Below are 25,433 nucleotides of genomic sequence, written 5' to 3' on the forward strand. Positions count from 1 at the left end.
TGCTAGAGGCCGATCCCAGAGCCATAGTGCGGCTGGAATGATTAGGTCAATTTAAAATCGCATATCATCGGGAATCGAACCCGCGACCTTTCGGCTTGTATGTAACATAGTGCCTCAGGCAACTACGCTACCGCGTGTCCTCTCATCTCCATAAGATGGCACATTTACTCGTATTAATTGAAATTGCAGTTAGCTAATGACTAGGCCTATAAACAGACACGAATACGTTTATCTGCCAAAAATAGTTAGTCTACGAGTATTATCTGTGGCGCCCGCATTTATGTTAGACATGAGGCGAGTGCTGTGATAGCCCGCGAGTTGTAATATGCGCTATCGGGATATTTAGATGACAGATAAGCAAAAATGCGCCGTATTGTTTACGTGCTTCTATCTGAAATATCGTGAATCATGTTAAAGCACGCTCTCATGAACATGGCTGTGATAGTAACGTGTCTAGTGACGTGACATGTTGAAATCAAAATAGCAGACAGTGATTCTGATCTACTAAACGATAGTCACATTTGCAGGTACGACGTAAAATGTTCAGTTTTGAAATATACACTATAATATTACCTTGGGGCTCCAGCACAAATTCTCAGCTAGTGTTTCGAGTTCCAGAACGAAGATAATTGATAGCAAAAATTAATGTCTGGAGAAATGACCTTTGAAAGTTTCGGTATTCTGTAAAAAGTTTTTAGCATAATTGTTGTCCCTGTACAGTAAATATCGTCTGTGCTAAACTAGTTAATCACCTGAAAAATTAATAAATTTTCCATTGATATTGTCACGTGTTTGTGTTACTATAGACGGGATTTGGATTGGATGATTGGAGTTATTGACAGCTAACTCGTAATTACAGGAAATACAGCATATTGCTGATCTACACACTTTACAGTTCACCGTTACACACGCATTTGGGTTCTTAGTCTTCACTAGCCGTATCCTGGCAACGGATTTCAACACAGTAATTATACCAGTCTTACTGTAATTGCAGCACACGCTTTTCAGAGTCTAATTACTTTCTTCAAAACTGCACTGTCTATACTCGTTGCTGTCTTTTCGCAATCACTCAACAGCCTTCTCAAGAAAGTCAAAAAAGTCAAAGTCACATTGCAACTGACGGTCAATCAGTCTTTGTGTTGAGTCCCATCTGGGGCTCATGACCAGATATTTATTACTGTTTGACATTTACGGTCTTGTTTTTGTGGGGCGCCCTCTCTGACGAGAGGACGGGTCTGTCTTTTTTATATCGCGACCATATATTACTGTCTCAGATTTGAGACTTAAATTTTCGTCGCCTCCTACGACTCGCTGAATCACGGTGGAGGTATTCGACCCCGCCTGGGTGCGGCCCCAACAGAAAACACAGTTTCCTAACTATTCCTGTATCGTTATATAGGTGTGTTTACCTCACCGTTTCATATAAACAGCAGTTCTTATATTCTTGCATTCGTGTTCATTTCCGCCGGAACCTGTTTATCGAACCGTTGCCTAGTAATGAACTATTACAGCTTTCATGGATTACGTCACAATATTGATGCAGTCCTAACTATAAATAATGTGTATGATGTGTGTTTCCACCTAAGTTCCTAACCGTGCTTTATGCATAATATCGGATGACATACAAGAGCTGATCAGTAACAATGCGCTACCGGATGTGTTAGTACAGGGTATCCATCATGCTCCGTTGGCGTCCATGCTAAAAGTGAGGGGTGGAGAGATAACCGTATCAAAGTTGGCTCTCCGAGTAATTTATTGATGAAAGAAGATGGCTTTTTAATGCTATAAATTATTAGTAAGCAATCGTTGTTGTGTTATTCATTGTGACGCAGAGCATGTAGACTTAGCTGTACCCGGTCAACATACTTTGCTCTGTTGGAACTTAAAGGTTCCTCACCCTCTCCATTGTTTCAAGTTTGTCTCCGTCGTCATGGAGATTCATTTCGGTTTCTTGTCTCTTTCTTTTATCCACTGATGATTCATTATGGTATTGTGCAGTCGGTATAGCGACTGGCTAAGGGCTGGACGACTGAGGCGTCGGAGTTCGAGTCCCGGTAGGGTCAAGAATTTTCTCTTCTCCATAACGTCCAGACCGGTTCTAGAGCCCACCCAGCTTCCTATCCAGTGGGTACGGGGGGCTCTTTCCCCTGGGGTAAAGCGGCAGGGAAGTGAAGCTGACCACTCACCTCCAACTGGTACTGAGGTCAAGAATACGTGGATCTATACATGCACTCTCCCATACGCCTTCATGGCGTAGTACTTAATTAAGGACAGGGACAACTTTACCTTACTAATGATTCAGTAACATTTCTTCCGAGGTTTCTTAGATTTCTTTGATACGGTTAGCCATTTCTCACACGTCTTAAACCTTTTGCACACTGTATTAAATTCATAAAAGGTTATATGTATGTGTTCAATATTATGTTAAATTTCGTTCTTACATTTTTAAAACTGTGTAAGTTCATAGAATGTAAGGCACAATAGGATCACTCTGGTCGCGGTATAATGACCAAGAAGGCCCACCCCTTATACATTCAAGTTCATAGAATTAAATTTGTAATTTTCCTTTTCAAGTTACACATCGTCGTTGTTGATTAGCAACCCTTAACAGTAGAAACAGATGATTCGGCCATTTTCCTATAGCCATGACGCCTCACGAGGTGGACTGCTGTCAACTTAGACATGCAGAACGTGGCGCCTCCGTCGGCATTCCCGCGAACCTGGAGAGGAATGGAAACATACCTAAACGTTGTATTATACAGATTATGCTAATGAGCATATATGCATAATACGCTTATGTTTTCAGCAGAAAGACATATTTTAGTTCCTAAATCCCCTAGGTAACATGATATGAGTATGCCAGTTGCTAGATAACAGGGCAGGTTTCTTTTAACAGTTGAAGTTACACATCAGAGATACGCAGAGAAGACTGGTTGGTTTCCAAGCAATGTATATCTGTTGTGGCATCTGACATGTTAATGCCACGTACAGATTAAATCTTTTCATCTGAGAACCTGTAATTCTGTATGATTTGTCTATGCAAATAAACAATTAATGGGCATTTATTATTTTGTTTAAATTTCTCTTCAACTTTCGCAATATTCCGTTAGAAATTAATAAGGGACAGTTCGGTTGTCGCATGGTTGTCGCCTACCATCACAAGACAAGACAGAACACAAACACACACACAAATCTAAAACACTGAGGCCCCGTATGGGATTCGAAACCCCAGTAACACTGTTACCAGGAACATTTATTTGAATCTTTCTTTTTAGAGCTTAATTTTTTTTTTCATTTTACTGGACGTTATATAGGTGCATGGGGATGTGAGGTTCCCATTCAAATACGTATCCGGTGTAGTTAAATGTGCATCCACCTTGAGGAAGCTGCTCTGCTTGTAGAAGTCGATAAACAGAGCTCACCTTCTCGTTAAATAGTCATGTTATAATCGAGTATAACGGTATTTACTCCGAAAACCTGCCAGATCTATATTAGATATTTTTACGCCCTCCTTAATGCTACCTCACGCGATACAGTTCTTCCTACGGCCCATTTTCTATGCCTTTCTCGCAGAGTTCTGAAAAGCACGTTTCCTATTCTTTATGTGCAGTAAACGTAAAATTTTGCGTGTGCTTGTACAAACTTGGCTTGGCGCTTCTTGTTCTCTTGCAGTAAATTGCATTCGTGCTCTGGAAAGTAATGCAGACTACCATGGCGACTGGCTATGCGTGGGTAATTTTGCTTTCAAATATTGTGCTACGTTAGAACCAGGTAGCCATCAGCCTTCTTCAAAGGATGAAGGTGTCACGTTGGCACAAGACCAGAGGAAATTAGGATGCCTTACATCTAGCATTTGATGCGACCTGAATTGACTTCTCAATTAGTCGGATAGATTCCTCAGCTTTAGATAACTTATAATATCATCGCTAGGGAACAGCTGTGTGAAAATCCCACTTGTGGAAACTTAATGTGACGTCTCCATTTCGAAAGAAATGTGTCTAGTTCCAGCTCATCCCACCGCAGCGCTGTCTGCGCTCTTCTTTACAACAGTTCAGCATTTCTGCTTTTCGCTGAATCTTGAACCGCATTCTGTTCATCTCTTTTCTTAAGACGGGTGATAATTATAACATTATTATTTCGACCTTCGGCTATAAATTCTGCGAAAACGGATTTATCCAATAACCGCCATTTAACCCAGTAAGATTCATGGTCCACATGGTTAGTTACAGCTCGAGGTAAACATACGTTGCCATGTGATGGAAGGTGCTTTACATTGGGTTGGTAATCTATTCGAGGAGTATATATAGGCATAGGAAATCTGTGAAAGTACAACAGACCAAGGTTCAATCCGAACTATATCGCCGTGCAGTATTTATACGTAGTAATTGGTAGCAGATCTGAGTGTCTTGTGGTTCATTGCGATTAGAAATTCCCGCTGAATAATTATTCTACTCTGTCATACTAATGATTGTGTATTTTGTGACGTATTTACGAATGCACCGAATTGCAAGAGACTGGTTCAAATATTTTGAACCTTTTCTTGGTTAACATTATCCGTCTTTCTACTTCCTTTCTGCATAGAGGGTACCAAGACAGAGGAAAGGCAGACGTATCTGCAGTGCAGTTACATAACAAATTGAATGGAAATCGGTTAGCAGATTAAAGGATTATACTGCTCTCAGTCATTCATACAAACTATGTGGTGCACCATCAGTTCACTTTCCGTAAAATAAGTAACCTAAAAATGCATAATTAATTCAGAATGAATTTTTTAAATTGAATTCTGGTATATTCGCTTCAAATAAGCAAGGAGCACATTTCTCCCCATAATGATATCATGGCTCGCATGATGTATTTCCCCGTTCTCAAATCTTATGGGCTGAAGAAATATGACTTAGACCGGGTGTCAGTCTTAGTCTAGTTGGACTATAAGGTTCAGAGACTGGGGAGACGAGACACGCTTCGTCTAATATTTTTCTTAATTTAGGTATAGAACTTTAATCCTCTAATACTACGGAAGTATCATTGAACCTCATCAGCAAGTTCACACACAGTTTATGTTCATCTCTGAACTGTTCACTCATATTTAATTGCAGTCGTAAGAGACATATTCGCCATACAGTTTTGAGTCGATGAAGACCATGTTCACAGCTATCCCATGTATGCCGTCTTACAGATGACTGCACTTGTGCCTGGTACGCAGGGGATACAACTGTTTATTAGGTATATTGAATTTATCATTTAATCTATCATTTATCAGACTTAGGCTATTATTCTTGTTGGCTCTACCATCAGATTCAAACCTAGATCTCCATTGTAGAACGGTTAGCACTTCTTTATACTCAGTTGGCTTAGGATCAAATCTTAGCCCTAACCTGTTTTCCTTACCGGGGTTGCCTGTCTTTTTTTTTTCTTTAATTCGCTTAGTGGGGGTGGAGTCCAGCTGGGTCCACTCGGCACGGCGGCCACTGATTGGCCTATTGTAGCCAACCCAGGTGATTATGATACTGGAGAATTTGGTGAAATGAAGATTGGCAGGGGAAACCGAAGTACTCGGAGAAAACCCGCCCCAGCCCCACTTTGTCCACCACAAATCCCACTTGACCAGACTCGGGATCGAACCCGGGCCGCCGCGGTGGGAAGCCGGCGACTAACCGCTTGAGCTATGGCGCGGCCTCTATCTATCTTCCTTCGGTCCTTCCAAAAAAATTCTAGCAAATTTTTAAAATTGGGCCAGAATAGTTTCGTTCAAAATTCTCCACATTTCTTTATTTGGAACTGTGCTGTTGTCTGGCGCTGTTTAGCATTTATAGTTGCAACAAGGTCAATAAATTTATCAAGAAAAATTTCAGAGTTTTCGAAATCCATATCTGTTATCATAATACTGTGTATCGTGTTTAAAGTTGGAAGAAGCAGGACTACGGTGGTATTGGGAAAACATAGACGTTGAATAAAATACTTAAAAGTATTACTAGTTATAACAGACGATTCGGACCAAAACAGAATTCGCCAGACAAATGCTAGTGTAAACGCAGTATCAGAATACATCGTTATATTGAAATAATTTCCGTGATGGGACGTTAGGACAGGAATAGCTCTCCTGCTATGTTCTCTTCCTTAGATTTTTGCGTCCTGTATCTTTGGCCTTCAGGATTTAGCCTCTTCTAAGCATGTTGAAGCTATTCCAGTATGAACAGGTCGAATCACCCTGAAGATGACAGCTACAGTATACGCCGAAACGCTGCAATATCTTCAAACTGCAACGTGGACAAACCCCAAAGCCTAAGTTACACGTACCCTATAACGTGTCTGTTTGTGTATCTCTGTACAAAGACTACACAGAAAATTCGAAACACCTGTTCACCACCTATTGGACAGCAGCGGTATCAGTTGCCCTCTTTGTGCCTTCATGTTGTCCTTCAAAGGGTCGCGGCGGCTATGGAGAAGATGTCCCTCCTGTAAACTTAATGGCTGAGACTCAGCAGATAAATGTTCGCATTTGGTTCAGAATCGTGTAATCTGATGTGTAGGCATGGACACTGTGAGAATCATGAAACGTCAAAAGTGGCATATAGGTCTTCTTGGAATTACATAAAATTAATGATACTTGCGTTAAGTACGCTGTGAAGATTATCTTTTGTTGAACTTATTCGTTTTCTTTGAAATTCTGTGATCTGAATAAAGATACAAGCATGTTTTACACGTGATTACTTTAAGTGATTAATATCGAGCAGTCATTCGGAAGTAAATCATCAAACATGCTAGACGCTGAATGACACCGTATGGCGAAATAAATATCTAAGAACAGAAACTAAACTACCTTCAAGAACCTATAAATCAGTTATACGACCAATCCTAGCCTACGGAGCATAAGCCAGAGAAGTCATTTCCAAGCAAATATTAGAGACTACAGAAATAAACACATCGAAGAAATTTTTCGGAAAAAGAAGGGTGGTTCATGTAAGAAACTGGATTGTTAGGGAACATCGTGAAATTCAACCAATAGGAGCGTGATTGAATAGACGTAGGGAAGGATGGAAGAATCACATTACAAGAATGACAAGACAAAATTGTTCGAGTCTTCAGACATAACTCCCCAGAACGCGGAAGAAACTCAGGAAGACCTCGCAAGTGTTGGAATGGCTCTATCTCCCTCTCTCTGCAGAAACAGTAAGCCTAATCACAGGGTGTAGGAAGAATAAAAATAAATGTGCTTTAGTTAGGAATGCTTTTTTTTTTTTCAAGCTTATGGGTTTTCTCAGGTAGGCTTCGTTTAAGCTACATTTCATTTCCAACACCGCGACATTTCTCAGCAGAGATATTGAGGAAAGGGCTGTGCGTTATTGACAGTGGCAAGTGTAGTCGTATACAGTACAATATTCCTGATAATTAATGGTAAGTGGCTCGAAAAGACGATCTGGCACCGTTGGTTAAACCTGATGGCCCTCAGTCTTCATGCAAGTGATTGTATTTCCCTTTGACTTGTGCCTCTAGTGAAGTACCAGCTTCCTATATAAGCTGTAGCTATTGACGGGGGCCGATCCATCACTGGGACATTGTGTTTGTGGATTTCTCGATCTCAGCAATAGTCGACAGCTTTTCATTAGCATTTCTTTCTAACTTTTATTGTGGTGGTGAAAAGATTTCGTGTTTCGTATAAACAGAGACGCTATTAAATCCGAATAATTATCAGCTGTTGAAGGACTGCCTCTTATTTACGTACTTACTTACATACTTACACGTATATATATATATTTATATGTTTACTTAGAATACATTGTTCCTCATTTTTAGTAGTTCTAACGTTATAGATTTAATTCTTCGCTTGTTGTCAACTTGTTAACGTACATCTTAGGGTTAAATGTATATCTTCTTAACTGTTGTGTCATAAAACGATTTAAGTCAAGTAAAAACAATGTCACTCAGTTCAAATATAGAAATCGCACTACGTGTTTCGGTCTCTTCTGACCATCATCAGGTGTGTATGAATAAAAGCAATAAATTTATTACGTTTCTGTGCTGAATTATATTGTGAAAGAATATGACCACTTGCTAAGTAACGGCTAGGTAAACACTACCTGACACCCGGAATAATAGCAGAAGCTGAAGTGATTTTGCTAGGCAACGGTTAGCTGGCGCATGTCCCCGCGACAACGAACAGTAACAAAGGCATTCCCATGACAACACAGAAGGACAGAAGAACTGTTCGACATGGTCACTTCTATCCCGGCCTCGTGGCAGTGATAAAAGGCAGTGATAAAAGGCAGTGAATTAAGCTGCATTGGAGATCAGTCCGAAATCAGTGAGAGATTCATCAGACAGATGTTGTTCAGGAGTTCAATGTATGAGCGGTTATTAATAACTGTAATTGTAAAGAAGTGCCAATAAACTCAACTATTAAATCCAGAACCCATTGTTATTCGCCACCCTAACTCCATACACGTGACAATCTTATTAAAATGGATCCATTTTTTCAGCTTCATACATTAAAAAATTGTGCGCGTATTTTTGAACGAACGTACGAATATCTATGCAATATTATAGAATTATTAAAATGTATATACGTGTATATATAATATCACAGTATCCTACATAGTGGTCGTAGTGTGCTATTTTGTATTCGTTGACTGGTTGACATTGTTTTCACTTGAGTTCAATCGTTTCATAATATAGTAGTCAGAAAACCCGTTTTTTACGTGACGGTACAAACTTCGAATATTCATATACATAAAAGCATGCACAACATAAAAAAGTATAGTTAGTTAGTTAGTTATTGGAGAGGGTGGGTTTCCCCATGCACTTAGTCCTGTATTGGTCCATTGTGCTTCCCTCTATGATTTCTACCAGTCTCTATATCCTAGCGGTATTGGTGCTTACCATCAGTCCCGCCCAGCCAGCGAGACCGGCTCTACTAGCTGAGAGGTATCTATAATGCTTCCCCCACCTACCAGAGGTATTAGAGACTGCTGTTTGGCGGGAAACGTCCGTTAATTTGGCTCAGTGACCTCCTTCGGAGATATGAGGTTCTTTTACGTGCCGTAAAGCTACGACACGGGACCACGGCTTAAAGTCCCTCCCGGAGGACTTGTTCCCTGAATTTTTCCGCCCTTAAAAATTCGACGACCTCCGCCGGGTATTTGAACCCGCGTACTACGAGTCATGAGGTGGGAACGTTACCTCTAGACTACGGAGGCCGCTTAAAAAAGTATATCTGCTTATTGTATTTTTTCATTTAAGAACATATAGTCTCGATAAAAGAAAAAATGTGCAGCATGATCCCGTTTCCTTCGAATGCAGCTCATCATCGTAGTTGATGTTTTTACCTCAGGTAATATACTGTTTCGTAATGCGGCAATACTTCCGAGCGTCGTCGCTAGGTGGTGTTCGAGCCCACGGATCTGTATCCCTAGCAAGCATATAGTTCAAGGAAACGCAATGTAGGCGTCGACGAGGTGGACTTGGCTGACGGCCCAGTGGGGAAGAGAAAGGGATTGATCTCTGGGGAAGTAGAGGGAACGCGTTTCACTTCGTGTTTTATTCAAATTAAAGGGTATGAGTGAAGGGGAGGTTAGGACTCCAAATGGAGGAAACTCAGAAGGTATCGAGGGAAGAAACGTGGCGGTTTGCAAAATGTTGAGGATGGAGGGGGAAGAAGACGGATGGAGAGTAGGTTGTCCTCTGCTGTTCTCTTTAATGAATCGTGGCGGAATTACGTGAAGGTCAGGAACACTTCTGAACGACCGTCCTTGCGATGCGGATGAAGGAAAATCTACTTCGCTGCATTCTTAGCACGAGTATTTAAGGACGGTGGTGTAACCGGCGGCTCAGTCGGTATATCATTACAGCATTCGCAGAAATTTACAGTTGGTGACAGCATGGAATTTATTAAGTTTAATGGTTGTAGGTCTTTTATCTTTTGTCAGCTACTGTAAACTACTACGAATGCTGATGAAGAAAGCAGTCTTCTGGGATGTGGCGCCATGTAGATATTGTGTTAACCGACGTTTCGGGGAACGTTTAGCCTCCATCTTTAGGGTAGAAGAAAAGAAGAAATCAGCGAGCGAACCAGCGTGAGCGGATGCAACAGAGTGTTCGCTCGCGGATTTCTTCTTTTCTTCTACCCTGAAGATGGAGGCGATACGTTCCTCCAAAACGCCGGTTAACACAATATCTACACGGCGCCACATCCAAGAAGACCGCGTTCTTCATAGTCACCGCCGTGAAAACCTCAAATCTTACTACGAATGCTGTTATTGCATCTCACTTTGGACAGCATAGCCTAACTATTTCAATAATTTGGCTACTCAGCTTTGATACTAACCATTACTAATACTAACACATCAGTCGCTTCGGTAAGTCTGTAGGGTAAATACTATTGCGACAAAGGCTTAGGTAACTTGTTCCGTTTTGTACTGTTGATTAGGCTCCTGAAGATTGGATCTTAAGGATGAAATATATATGACAACAAAAGATTTTATGTAATCATCAAAAATTGTTACACTTGATCGAATTTTAGTTTTGATATATTACTAAAATGTAACGGTCAGAATGTCGTCAATAAAGCTGCATGGCTGTTTTTTTATCTTGTGAACATTAAAGCTGCCATAGAAAGAAAATGGATTGTTGTATGCGAATTCTGAAATATAATTTTCTTTCTTTTGAAATATTGTCTGCAACTCAGAGAAGAATTAGTTTTTGTGTTTTGTAACGCACAACATTATCCCTTGTGAATAAGGGTCGAATGCGCTGGAGCTCTGCCGATTATTATATATGTACGGAACAGTAGTCCTACCTGAATGCGCGATGCTGGCTTTCCTTATTTTCCAGCAATAAAGCTACGCTCCATAACAGACATTTATTATTTCCCGCTATATTTTTTTTTTCACTGGGAATATTTCTATTTTCCGATACAAAGCAATAACTTTAACCTTTGACATTATAGGTACAAACATATTTATTACAGTTTTAATCCTTCCAGCCGTACTATGGCCCTGGGGTGGACTCAGCCTCTAACAGAAATGAGTACCAGGAATTAACTAAATACTTTTCCTGGGGAGTAAACCGCGGCCGGCGCGTAAGGCTGGCAACCTTACCGCCATCTTTGAGCCGATTGTCTAGATAGTGTGGGACCCTCAACGTCTCACACCCCTATGGGCCTTCACGGCCTGTTACAGGGATAGCTTTACTTCTTTTACTTAGTTGTAACATTAACCTCTAAACTGCAGTATTAAGAAACAAAACGGGCAAAGTATCAATAATATATGTAGACCTAAGATTTTAAGATGTTGTAGGCAGTTCACATCAACAGAAATGGATATTACCTTTTCTTTTATCTGACAGTCATTTTGGGAATACTGTAACGTACAGTTCTTTTTGCACGTTTCACTTATTATTCTCTTTATTTTTTCATCTTTTCCTCCATGTGAAATGCGCAAAAGTTCTGTTATTTTTATTATTTTTAATCATATTTCGTCCAATCAAAACATATTTTTACCACTAAGATATTTGTTGCTTTCCTGTTAAAATACAAATTTTGGTATCCGGATAAAAATATTTGAAAGGGCACCATTTTAATTACTTTTTAATGACAACAATTGAAATAATTAAAACAATATTTTCAGTATATTAAGTTCATCTTGCTACTAACATAGTCTTGTAGGAAACTTAGATCTAAAATGGCCACTAACGCGGGTGTGCAAATAACACAGCTGGGTGACGAGGGGGTGTGGCTTGCACTTAAATGAAGCCTCACTTCCAGACGCCTGTTGTCATGTTGATTGTTGCAGGGCAGCTACGACGGTCGGGTCTCTGGAACTCTGCTGCCCCTGACACAGGCTCTCATGACACTTCAGGATCGCCGTTCCGCTAGTCCTGATGACCCGCAACTAGCCTATTCACAGGTGAGCGCTTGGTGACGTAATCTGTCGCATAAGTCCTACAGCATCATTTATTGAAGGACCTGTAGTTAAAACCTGAAGACACAAGCCATGTCTCCAAATCAGGATTGCGTGACTTAAAGCAGAAGAAACTTCGTTGTCGGAACTTGTAGAACTTCCACACGTAACGTCGGTTTTGTAACCAAACAATTATTAAGGACAGGAAATCGTGATAATTATGCAGGTTCTAAAGGTAAAGGTAAAGTTGACCTTGTTCTTAACTAATTAAACAGTACACCATGAAGGCTTATTGGCGAGTGAATGTATAGAGCCACATTTTCTTGACCTCGGCACTAACTGGAGGTGAGTGTCAGCTTCTCTGACCGGCCGCTTTACCCCCGGGGAAGAGCCCCCAGTGCTCATTGGCTAGGATGTTGGGTGGGCCCCAGAGCCGGTCTGGACAATATGGAGAAGAGACAATTCTGACCCTACCGAGACTCGAACTCCGACCCCTCGGTCGTCCAGCCCGTAGGCAGTCACTATACCGACTGCGCTATCCCTCCAGGTTATACTAAAGAAAATGTTGGTTGGTACGTTTTCTCACAAGTAGTTTGTACTCTAGTTTTCGGTATCGGTACTTAAACGTCGTTGAACGATGAACGAAGCATTCGCTGTGTTACCGGCAGTGCTAAGTTCCCCATAAGACGTTCGGGCGAAAATGGGTTAAGTCTGTTCTCCCGAGAGTGGACGTCCTAGTATGAGGCTCCCATGTTGTATAAGAGAGTTGAGCGGTACGACGTCATCATGACAATGATGTATGTGCAGAAACGTCAGTTAATGTATCCGTCATGAACCCAAGTCCTTTCGTCCTGATGGGATTAATCTGTTGTGTGTAGGCCGCGCCATAGCTGAAGCGGTCAGTCGCTGGCTTCCCACCTCGGCGGCCCGGGTTCGATCTCGGGGTCTGGTCAAGTGAGATTTGTGGTGGATAAAGTGGCGGGTTTTCTCCGAGTGCTTCGGTTTCCCCTGCCAATCTTCATTCCATCAAATTCTCCATCATCATAATCACCCGGAGCAGGCTACAACAGGCCAATCAGTTGCCGCCGTGCCGAGTGGACCCAGTTGAACTCCACCCACTCTAAGCGAATTAAAAAAAAATCTCTCGTGTGGCGGGGGAAAAGTGTGCACTGTTCCCATTGGTTAATTCAGAAAACTCTTACTTATAGTTTCGCTGCCCCCGATTAAACTGTCGATAAGCTTCATTCTCTGTTCATCTTAATATTTTAATATTCATGGAGTTGGAACGTCGGCCACAGTATGTGTTTCGTTTCATTCTCAGAAAGAAGAGTGGTTTTTCTCTTACATATTTCAACGACATCTTTCTAACGGTCATTCCGTGAGTTTACTTGGAAGTAGAGATCGAATGTTCACCGTTAAGACGCGGCCACTCAGTCGGACCTGTTGTTTTGTATTTACAATTTCTTTATTAAAACCGTCACAACACAACTATATTAAGGTCAGTGCCAAGTTTCGCTCTGCTACGTGTTTCGGCTATTAAAAGCCATCATCAGGCAGATACAAGGCTAACATATATACACCACTGAACTGCAGTACTAGTAAAATTGGATACAATAATATTAATTATATTAAAATACTTGCCGTAAAAATATAATAAATTAGATTATATAAAACAAGAATAAAGATTCTTCGAGTGATGCTTTACATCATGGAGTCAGTCGTTGGTTTTTGTGATTTTCTTGTGTTCCCACGGACAAATTGGAGTATTCTATAACGTCCGTGGGAACACAACAAAATCACAAAAACCAACGACTTGCTAGATGATGTAAAGCATCACTCGAAGAATTTTTATTCTTGTTTTATACTATAAATTTTATATGCGATACGTATACTTGACAAAGGCCAAGCATGTTCATAAGAGACAAACAAATCCTCTCGTCAGAGAATGTTATATAAGGACTACGGCTGCAAGGATCCAAGGATGCAAAAATAATTGGGGAACCTTGGTTCGCAGGATTAACGTTGAAAACATATTGAAATTGGTATTTGTGTTGGAATAAATCTGCTTTGTGCATTACAATTGAAGCCTTATTGAAACATTAATAGATGTACAGTGCGTTTAGTGTGTAGTCACGTCTGTGAGTTGAGGAGCTTGCTGATTGGTTGTGCTCAAGATAAGTTTGTGATAGCCAAAGTACGAACCTTAGTTCATGCAGGTAAAATTGTCCACCTTTCGCCCAAAGACCATATCGATGTAAGAATTAGATCTAGTCAATCCTTGAGAAAGGTCCGAAAGAACGTCAAGTTCGAAGGTATCTTTCCTGAACTATGCAAGTTCGGCATTGTAATTATCTTTGAATTTGACATTAAAGTCATGCTTCATTCCATTTGCACCCTCGTGTAATTACCAGCGGACAGCTTATCAGGGCGTGACGTCATACGCTGCAAGCTTACCTGTAGTATTACGTCATCCCTAAACAGTGGAGTTTAATTAGCCGTATTTGTTATAAACAAATGGTCATAACTCATAAACCGTAAGCGATGGACCAAAAGGGTTTGCATTTTTGAGAAGCTCATATTTATTAACGCATTTCACTCGCGATATATCCAGATCCATCTGCGTGCTTCGTTGAGCACATATCCATGGTAAGGACGCCAATAATAGAACTTCAGCTACTTAGTAGCGAAGGTATCGATAATCACAAACTGTTACATTTTCTGTTGCTTACGGCTTCATTGCATTTGCATCCTCGTGTAAGAATTTTTCAACGATAAAAATCTTTTTTAGTTATAAATCTCATTTTACAGTCTTATGTGCAAATGTTTATTAACGTAAAAGTTCTAAATTTAAAATTTAAGATTTATTGGTCACAACATATTTCGGTCAATATGGCCATAATCAGGTGTTAAAATTATATCTACGTAATTGGGAAACTGCTGTTTCTGTTGTTGCTGCCACTACGAGGGGGTACCCAAAAGAAACCGAACTTATGTTTTTTTAACTTATTTATTCAAATTTTAAGCACAAACCTTCAATCCCCTTCAAAGTACTCTCCACTTACACTAATACACTTGTCTAGTCTTTTATTCCATTTTTCAAAACATTGTCTAAATTCATCTTTTGAGATGCTTGACAGCGCCTCCGTCGTTTTTTCCTTTCATGTTTCTTTTCATTCGAGGAAACAAAAAAAGGTGCACGGGGCAAGGTCGGATGAGTATGGAGGGTGACAAACAGAGGTCATACCATTTTTGGTCAAGAATTGTCATACAGACAGGGCTGTGTGAGCAGGGGCATTGTCATGATGGAAAAACCAGTCACCCGACTGCCACAAATCTGGCCGCTGAGCTCCCGACAGCTCCACAATTTCTTCAATGGTCCGTCGTCGATCTTCCTTGATGATTTCACGAATTTTTTCAACATTTTCATGTGTTCGGGCCGTGGAAGGACGACCAGAACGAGGTTTGTCATCAATTGACATTTCACCATTTTTGAAACGGGAAAACCACTCAAACACTTGAGTTTTCCCCATAGCATCGTCCTTGTACGCCGTTTTTAACATTTCAAGAGTTTCTGTTCCACTTTTCCCGAGCAAAAAGCAGAATTTCACCGCCGCACGCTGTTCACGAAAATCAGCCATTGCAAAAACGACGATCACATAAAACAGTTATCACTATAAACTCTGCCGAAACTAGTCCTTACCTTCTGAAGCAACGGTAGTCGGCTTATCGGCTCAGGAATGTTAGCTCTATGCGCTCATAGCGGCAAAACGCGGTACTACAAAAGCTCTGCCCACAAAAAAATTAGTTCAGTTTCTTTTGGGTACCCCATCTATATGTGTATTCCCCTTGGTTGCGCACGCGTGTTGTGGTTGGAGCGTCGTGCTTCTTCCTGCTGAGTTCTTCGCCGCGCGTCTCGTTCAGAGTTCAGTTCCGATGCGATGATGTTTTGATGTTGTTTGGTTGTTGTTTCTTGTTTTTATGTTGATGGAAGTTTTGTGGTGGTTCACTACTGCGAATTGATTACTTTTTTTGGCGTTGGCTGATAATCGAGAAAGTACTGCTGGTGATTTTATTGTCGTTGACTGTCTACTGTACGCGACACTCCAGTGACGTTTTTGTAATGTTCGTTTTTTTAAATCAATCACAAAGTCATCACTTGACACCGTGCACGGATTTTCTTTCGTAGCACAACATGTTTTGAGCATTATTTGGCCATCATCAGTACTTCTATTGTTCTTTATTTCGTAAGCTGCACATCCATTAAGAATGCTAATGAAATAAAAGGATTTTAGTTTAAAATTTTCCTTGTAATTAAACTGTTATTAGACCTACCCGCTGTATTCGTAAATGCACGAGAAATATGGCCCTGTTACATGTCAACATTATAACATTATATTTTATTTTTTCTACGATATATTGCGTTGCATAATAAATAAATCTCTTAAATTGTCAATGCCCAGACAACCTATTTGATATCTTAACGGAGTGGAGTACGTTACTGAAGATATTAAAACATTTGAAACGCCTTGTAACTTACTTACTTAATCCGTTCCTCTTATACCTTTACGCTGTCGATGTTGTTTCTTCATTTTGATCATTTTACAGACGGTAGGACTCCTTGGACCAGTGATCAGGCTCTATCTAAACACAGGACGACGCAAACACGGGATATACACATACCAAACATCCATGCCTTGTGTATGATTTGAACCCACGATCCCAGCTTGCAAGCAAGGAAAGACAGTACATCCATTAGGCCGCTCAGCTACCCTGACCTGTTCCCTATGTATCAGTGACTTAAAATTTGACTCTTTCTTGAAAAGAGAAATACAATAATAGCTCAAATTAACAAGACTTGCTCCATTTTCAATATGGCAAACGCTTAAGAATTCAGGCCGGCTGCTTCTTAAAATAAAATTTGCAAGTACCCGGTATGTAAAATTTCAGTTATTTGAGACGTATCCCAATAACACCGATCTGTGTTCTTAGTATGACAGTCGATTACACAACACCACTGCAATATATCCAGAAATTTCTTAAATAACTTGTGGCCGCACGGTTTTCATGCGTATCTAGAATTTACACTGCCATTCTTTGTCTGGGAAGTGGCACACGTTAGTTCGGCTTTTTGCCTGGCGCATGTTCCACTGATGAGGGTAGTTTTCATCCGATTGACCCTATTCGTCGCCCGTAAAAACATCCTGGTTTCTCGTCTACACTCTTTTTACCGAACTGATGTCTCATCAGTTCGAGTTTCGGCCATGGTGGTTGACTTGAAACACTGGCAGTCTACGTTGCACAACTTCAGTACGTCTTTAATAAACAACAGACCACAAAATATTAATATTTCTTTACACACAAAAGGCGTCTGACATTTGTGGCCTAATGGACTGCGGAGTGAACTTCACGAACAGAGAGTTTCACAAAGCTGTTTTAGATTAGACATGCAAAGTTCTACGTCACAGTACAGGCCCTGTCAAATTTCAGCAACAGCTCTCTGATTGATAGTATGTAGGCACTGGTGTTGATTAAGGACTAACCTCCTTGCCTGTACTGTATACATTCTGTGTCTTGAAGAAAGCAGTTTTCTGGGATTTGGCACCGTGTATATGTGGTGTTAACCGACGTTTCGGAGGAACGNTACCCAATTTGACTGGGCTGAATTCGGAAACAGACATGCGCAAATTCCTAATATGGGCAAGGCAGCGGGGAATGGCGGAAAATACTGAGTACTGAATAAAGGAAAGACTTTCACGTAAGTCCGAAACAGCCATGAGGTCCTGTTTATAATTCTGCTTCTGTGCATCAATACTGCTCATGCTGTTGCAGAACCATTTCTGTTAAGTTGTTAATAGCAGTGGAGACGCGCTAATTCGCAGGCCTTTGAAATGAATGTTGCTCGCAACGCCCAGTAGTGGTGTTGCCGGGAATCTTGAATACTAAATTCATAAAATTTAACAGAAATTAACAAGGTCATCCAGCATCTTCTTACGTCTTCTTCCTCGTCTTCTGGTCACTTCTATCCGCCCCTCTATCTTTCCTTCAATAACTTCTTTTAGAAGGCAGTTACCGCGTAAGATATGACCGATCCAATTAGCCTTCCGTTTTCTTATTTCGTGTAGGATATTCCTCTGCTCACTGATTCTAAATAACACTTCTTCATATCTCACACAATCAGTCCAACTGATCTTCTCCATCCTTCTGCAACACCACATTTCGAAGCTTTCCATGTGTTTCTGATCTACTACCCTAAGTGTCCATGTTTCAGCTCCATACAAAGCGATGCTCCAAATGTAGCATTTCACTAGTTTCTTCCTCAAATTTAAGCGCTGATATGAACGTCGAATATAAAAAATCGTCCCTGAACATACAATGAAATATTCTACTAGTTCACTCAGTAGCCAACGCAGAAATAGGAGACATTTTATTCACTAACAGCTCTTCGTCAGTCTTTTACTTCTAACGTATTTTCAATTTTTAATCCCTTAAGTATGATAACGTAATTAGGTTACATGGATACAAACATGCTAATGGATCGGAAACAGATTTTTTTATTGTTTCTCGATTATTGGTGTTATCTGCCGTATAATTTCATATGTGAATAAGGGATCCGAAAGGATGTGGAAGATACGATTCTTAAATATAACCCCAAAATATATCAGGTTCACGGCCTTTCGCATCCCTCCTGATCCACTATATTCAACCTTCTTGTCCTTTGATATTATAAAGCATACGGACTTAACGAAACAGTATTCAGCAAGCAGAGGAACAGAATTTCTTGAACATAGTTTGCAGCCGTTGAATCTCTGGGTCGTATATATCCAGACACACCCATATATTTATTTTAAAATAATAATAGAGTGAGATTTTCGGAAGTAGATTACTACTTACGCCACTTGTTATTAAACTAAATTTGTTTAGCTATATCGCCAAATTAGAATTAAAAATATACCAAGTCCTTAAAATTTGAGGTGTGTTGTGGTTGCAAATATCGGCAGACACTGTTTTGAGGTGGAAATAGTTCTATTGTGTTCATGTACCACTGGTTAGGACTTGCTAAACGTCACGATGTAAGCATTAATTGGAGAAGAATTGCAAATATAATTTAAAAATTCTATATAAGTATCTTGTTGGGGCACACGGTAGCGTAGTTGTTTGGTGTACTACACTACAAACCGGAAGGTCGCGGGTCCGAATCCCGATGAGGTCATTACATTTCTAAAATTGACCTAATCCTTCCAGCTGCACAGTGACCTTGGGGTTGACAGCCTCTAACAGAAATGAGTACCAGGAATCTTCCTGGGGTAAAAAGCGGCCGGTGCTTAAGGCTGACAATCTCACCGCCATCTGTGAGTCGACTCTCTAGAAAATGTGGGAGTCTCGACGTCTCACAACCCTATGGGCCTTTACGGCCTGTTGCAGAGTAGCTTTATCTTTTTATATTTAAGTATCTTGTTAGGTCCTTAACATTATTTATCTTAAATTCACCTTGAATATTTTTAATTAATTCTAGAGCTACGCATGTCTGTTTCACCGCCATTTGAGGAACAGGGAGAGCTGATATGCCGACCATGAGTTTATCACAGGCTGACAGATATACAGTAAAATTAACGGTGAGGTGTCCACTTCGTTATTGTTCCTGTAATCTGCAGTTGATGCTTGTACACGCAAAGCCGATTTCAGTGTTCGTATCAAGGGTACGCTCTTTCAGTGTGCTCTACTTGACGCGGCTGGCTATAAAAGACCCTGGTTAGAGAGGGTGTAGACAATACTGGCCCACGATTCGCTCGTTAATCTTTATAAGCCGACTCCAATTTAGATGTAATCACATTTTTTAAACCATAAGTTGAAAAACACATTTTCTCTCCCTATGATCGTTAATAATCTGATTGGTCAGCAGTTTGCATAACAAAATCTCGATTGTTCAACTCGAAAACAGAAAGCGGTGCCAATCGATTGCGGCATTGGGTGGCCCGGGCTTTGCTCATGCGCGGTAGATACACGAAGCAACGTATTGAGAATACTACTCATTTCACATGACATCGGCATGCCTACGAAAATGGCCTCTTTCAATTTAGGCGTGTCACGTTATTTGACGGACTTAATAAATATTATATTTTATGTATAATATATAATGTATTAATAATTTTGTAGTCCAGATCAGATTTATTTCACTTTACTCGAAGCTTAGACCTATGCAATTTAATAAATATTTTCCACGGAACATAGAAAATGGCAAACTGAAGCCGACCAGATGATGTGTACGGGTAACTATTTAACTGGAACTACATTACAGACAAATTTGTTGGTTGCATAAGGCCCCACAGATAATGCTGAAGCAAGCCCAGGATATGGCATTTGGACCTATGTTGTCTCTTATTCTTTTAATAAATTCAGCGAATTACCATGAACAACAAGAATAGTGTACCGGTAATTATCTAGATCTGTTTCCCGGAGTTGCTAGGTTCGAATTCCGGCCGGAATATCGGCTTTCCTGATGAGATATTTGTGGATTTTCTCAGTTCCTCCAGCCAGATGTCGGGAAGTGCCTTGATTAGACCACGATCGCTTCCAGGTCATTTGTAATTTGTCATTCATCCGTCATCCTATAATTCGACGCTAGATAAGTGACGGCTTCATAAGAGAAGGCACAAGAAACAGTTGAGGTTAATTTTTCTTCTTCCTCTCTTCTCCTTCACGAACTAGACTCAAGCCTTGTCCTATTTTCCGCCGTTCTTCGAATGGTCTCTTTGTACCTGTCCATTCCTTAGATGTATATTCTTCAGAGCAGCATTTTAGAGGCTGTTATTATGCAGTCCCTTAACAATGTTTCTCTACAATCTTTTGTTATTCCGTTTCCCAAATATATATATAGTTAGTTCCTTTTTATGTCTTCATCTTTTGTCCATTCGGTTACATTCATTCACATTTCCTAAAATCCCACTCTTCCCTAATTCGCTAGTCGAATTTTAAGAACATGTGTTTCCGTCTTAGTACAAGTTCCGCTTCCTTGCAGGTCCCATCTCTATTTTAAACTTTAGTTTCATATCTTTCGCTGTCGTTTGGTAGTCTGTTGTCTCATCTGCCCATTAATGTCAGTGAATGTTGTTGCTGTTGTTATCGTCATTTTTATAAGAAATATCACAAGTAATTTGAAATAGTGCCGATCACTGTGGCCGCACGGTCTAAGGCATGAATTGTCTTCGCCGGTTCGAACGCTGGGATCGTGGGTTCGAATCCCACTCAAGGCATGAATGTTTTCGTTTATTCTGTGTTTGTGTTGTCCTGTGTAAGTAGCGGCGTTGCGACTGTCTTGGGATTAAGAAACTGAAGTGAATCGAAGTGTTTCGCGGATGCCCTGTGCTCCAAGTGGGAGCAACAGGAGTAAAGTCCCAAGTAGTTAAAGTGATCAACTTGTTATATAATTGAATGTATTTAAATAATTTTATTGTGGGTTAGATACTCGTATTTTCCTTCAGAGGCCATCATCACTTTTGTTTAATTTTTCAGCATTCATTCTTAGGTTATTTAATTTTATAGACTATATATGTGATATCCCCTCGTTGGTGTCTCCACCTTATCGTGGTGAGGGTGTTTGAGTATGTCAAGGACCCTGAGAGCTATACCAGCGGTAGCGTAGCTACTGGCAGGGCCTCCCTTGCTGGACAGGTCAAAGGGTAGGCGTCAGACGAAGAGAGACACCGAAAACTGATGCCGGAAGCAGCGTCATCAGCAGCGACTTGAAGCACAGAGAAAATGATGCTCGAGATGGTTCAAGTTCGTATAGCAACAGGCGTTGCCAGAGTGGTTTGAACGGCTGTTGTACTGCGATGTGGAAAGCAAATGGAAAAACTACCACATTATCACTATTCCTGGATAGTCTCTTTCCAAAAACAGAAGATCGCATTAAGTGGAGAAACTGTTTTGGAAGAGGCTGTGGACCTGTCATCTGACAGATTACTGATGAATGAATGAATATATGATATATGACGTCAAATTAGATGGGAAAATGATTGTAATGGTAATAGGAAATGATTTGGAAGAAGGCAATAATGAATTGCGTGAAGATTATCCCTGCAATTATATTTCAGCTCTGGCGAAAACCGAGGCAAAATACAGCAGTGACAGATTTTTTTTCCTCCGTAAAACAACTCGTACGTTCCTGCCGAATACATATCAGATTTGTAACCACTGTCATAATCTGCTCTCTTCCACCGACGATGAATTAATATAAATTTTCGAGGTGTAGGATTCCTATTGGTGATAAGGACAATAACCCCTGAATTAGTAACATATCCCGCTTGGCTAAATTCAGTTCAAAATACATGAATCCTGTTTATAGACTTTCCATAGCCCAGTGGCGTCAATTTTAAGACGGTTGTAATATACCTGGTTCAACATTCATGTTTTATTTTGAGACCCACATAGCACGTGCTTACCGTAAGACTTCATCAGTTATAAAATGCAGAGTTTTTCTTTTTTCAGAAGCGTTCTTTGAATTTTTACATCCGTCATTGGTCTTGGTGTTTATTTGTTGCATATAGTACACGCCTATGCAATTTCTTGAGAAACCTTATTCCTTGAAGATTTCTGTATTCTGGAATGTAACCCCGCGCAATCCTTTGAAAGTCCACTGACGTTTCGGAAGAACCTGTCGCCTCTCTTGAGGGGATGAGTAGCCTCTCCGTAGAGGAACATTGTGTAGGATCTGAGATTTTTCAGAGCGGTTATTATAACGTCACGTGGTCCGTTGACTATCAACAGACCTATCAGAGGAATATTTCACCTTTTGGTAACGGAAGCGAAGTGCCCCTCCGAAATGTCGGTTGACTTTCAGCGTTATTGTCCAGATGACAATACGGAGCTATGCATAACCACCGCTGTGAGAACCTCAAATCCTACGTTATTTCTTTGTAGAACATTATGTATTCCTTACGTCATTTGCCCACAGATGACTCCATAATAGCGACATGATTAGAACTAACTGCAGAATACAAACCTAATTTCTTGACCAATCTGAGAGCTTCGCATCACGATACTGGGTTCGTATACCGAGTACATCAGTCATAAGAGGCTGTTTAGCATTGTAATTAGACCTGTTACAGCGCACAGTCTTGGATCACGAGATGTCAGTTTCACTCCCCGATCTTTACCCCAACGGATGGCCCCTTGTACCTTGTCTACAGAAGTCTGAGTGAGCCCCAGAGCCAGTAAAAGTTAAAGTTACCACTGTGTTTAACTAATTAAGCGCTAAGCCTTGAAGGCGTATGGGGGAGTGGATGTATATATCCACATTTTCTTAATCTCGGCACTAGTTGGAGGTAAGTGATCAGCTTCACGCCCAAACCGCTTTATTCCCGGGGAAAGAGTCCCCGGTACCAATTAGATAGGAGGTTTGTTGGACCTCAGAGCCTATCTGGACGACATGGAGGAGAGAAAATTCTTGACCCTACCTCGACTTGAACTCGATCGTCCAGCCGGTAGCCAGTCGCTCTACCGACTGCGTTATCCCGGCTCCTCGCCAGAGCCAGTGGCGAATATAAAAATTACTGTTTCCGTTGTCCAGCCTATAACAATCGCTTTACTGAAATGTCTCGTATAGCATAAATCCTTACGTTATTTTTTGTTTCACCTTAGTTCACATGCGCAATATCGCTGAAATTAATTTATAGTTACAGCTGCGTAACCACATGCACATCGTACGATTATGTGCTCCCTAATGACTGCCTAGAGGTTACCACTGGCACTTCATATTTGGAATATCCCAGGTCGAATTCTCGTCCCCGATATCAGCTATCATGACTGAGATTTTCATGGTTTCACCCGGTCCGTCCAGGCAAATGCAGGAATATGCTACACCCTATTCCCTTCACATTATGCTCTATTCATTAACCACTGATCATACTTCTGTTCGGCGTTAATGGGCTTTTACACCGTCATTAAATACGACGTAAGTAAGTGAAATCCATGCAAGCAGATGGTGAATTCCGTTCCCTGCGACGAACCGTATTTCGATTTGAGCTTCCGGTTCATTAGTGTCCTGTTCCTCTCGCTGAAGTTCGTCAGACGGTGAACGTCTAATTTAAAGCTTATATATCTGACGACCGGGGTTTAGTTTCCAGCAGAGACAATAGCTTTCCTCTTCGTCACCGCACCCATACTGGCGCTGGTGCTCGCTCAGTATGGTATCCGCTGTGTACCATGCGATCTTTCCTCGAGAGTAAAGCAACCGGGCAATGGTGCTGGTTACTCGAGGCTGAGAACTCCAGTTCGATCTTTCCTCGAGAGTAAAGCAACCGGGCAGTGGTGCTGGTTACTCGAGGCCGAGAACTCCAGTTCCCCAGGCGGTTTCGTGGTGTGATGCTTAATTACCCACGGGGATATCCGTGCCTCTTACTTCTAATGTAGACTTTGCATGTCATATTTAATCAAAATCCGTGAAATAGTTGAAACACGAGGACAGACGGCCATGACCTTTTCATCATGCTTTTACTTTATGAACTTCATGTAAAAGTTGGATAGAAAGGACGAAGTTACATTCGTTAAGATTGATTATTTGTGCTTTTTATGGAGCAGAAGATTCACTCAGTCTACATACTTGCATTAATGTGAATACCTGCTCTTTGGAAAGCATTCAAATATCCAGCAGTATCTCTGTCTCTCTCGTTGTGTCTGTGTCTGAGAGAGAGAGAGAGAGAGAGAGAGTGAGTGAAGGATACGTTCCATCGAGTCTCCTGGTTTATCGATTATCAACTCCGAAATAAATTTTGTGTACTTTTATTTAGTAGGCTAGCTCAAGCGGTTAGCTGTTGGCTTCCCATTGCGGCGGCCCGGGTTCGATCCCGGGTCTGGTCAAGTGGCATTTGTGGTGGATAAAGTGGCGCTGGGGCGGGTTTTCTCCGAGTACTTCGGTTTCCCCTGCCAATCTTCATTCCACCAAATTCTCCATCATCATAATCACCCGGGGCAGGTACAGTAGACCAATCAGTGGCCGCCGTGCCGAGTGGACCCAGCTGGACTCCAACCCCCACTAAGTGAATTAAAAAAATATTTAGAAAGCTAAGGCATGGTCTTCTATTATTACGTATGTTAGCAAGTTGCTGGTCCGGAAGATGGAAGCAGTGCAAGATATGCGTAAATCGGTATTACAGTGGCCACCTTTGCCGGACAAAGTTCGCTACATAGCAACTCCGCTTAGTGTATTGTAAGAAATTTATTATATTTCTATAAATATATATGTCTTTCGAAATGTTTTAAGATATTTAGGTTAGGTATATTTGACGAAGTTCGTTTTGAAGAATATTCCTATGAAATTTCAACAGAATTCATTGCTAATTGATAACTGAATCTTCGTTTTTCTGTGTGTAGCAAAAGGAATACTGGAAATTAATCATATGGATGTCGACACAAATTCCATTAGATTTCATTGTAAAGATGTAATATATGCAAGTACGAATCTACTGTTAGTCAGCTGAAATGAAGTTTCTGAGGACAGTGGTTGAATTTTTCTTTCCTTTGGCGCTACAGCCCCAATTTTGG

General features: G+C 40.8%; 1 protein-coding gene across 1 annotated transcript in view; it reads left to right on the forward strand.

Moving 5' to 3' along the window:
- Positions 1-25,433, forward strand: part of LOC111864055 (disks large 1 tumor suppressor protein) — a gene marked incomplete in the record, with an annotated part of 824,637 nt that overhangs the window by 250,650 nt on the left and 548,554 nt on the right. Inside the window, 1 exon segment of the mRNA XM_033751308.1 lies at positions 11,787-11,900. Within this exon segment, the coding sequence (XP_033607199.1) occupies positions 11,787-11,900 (114 nt within the window).

Source organism: Cryptotermes secundus, unplaced genomic scaffold, assembly GCF_002891405.2.
Source record: "Cryptotermes secundus unplaced genomic scaffold, Csec_1.0 scaffold655, whole genome shotgun sequence".
Taxonomy (NCBI): Eukaryota; Metazoa; Arthropoda; class Insecta; order Blattodea; family Kalotermitidae; genus Cryptotermes; species Cryptotermes secundus.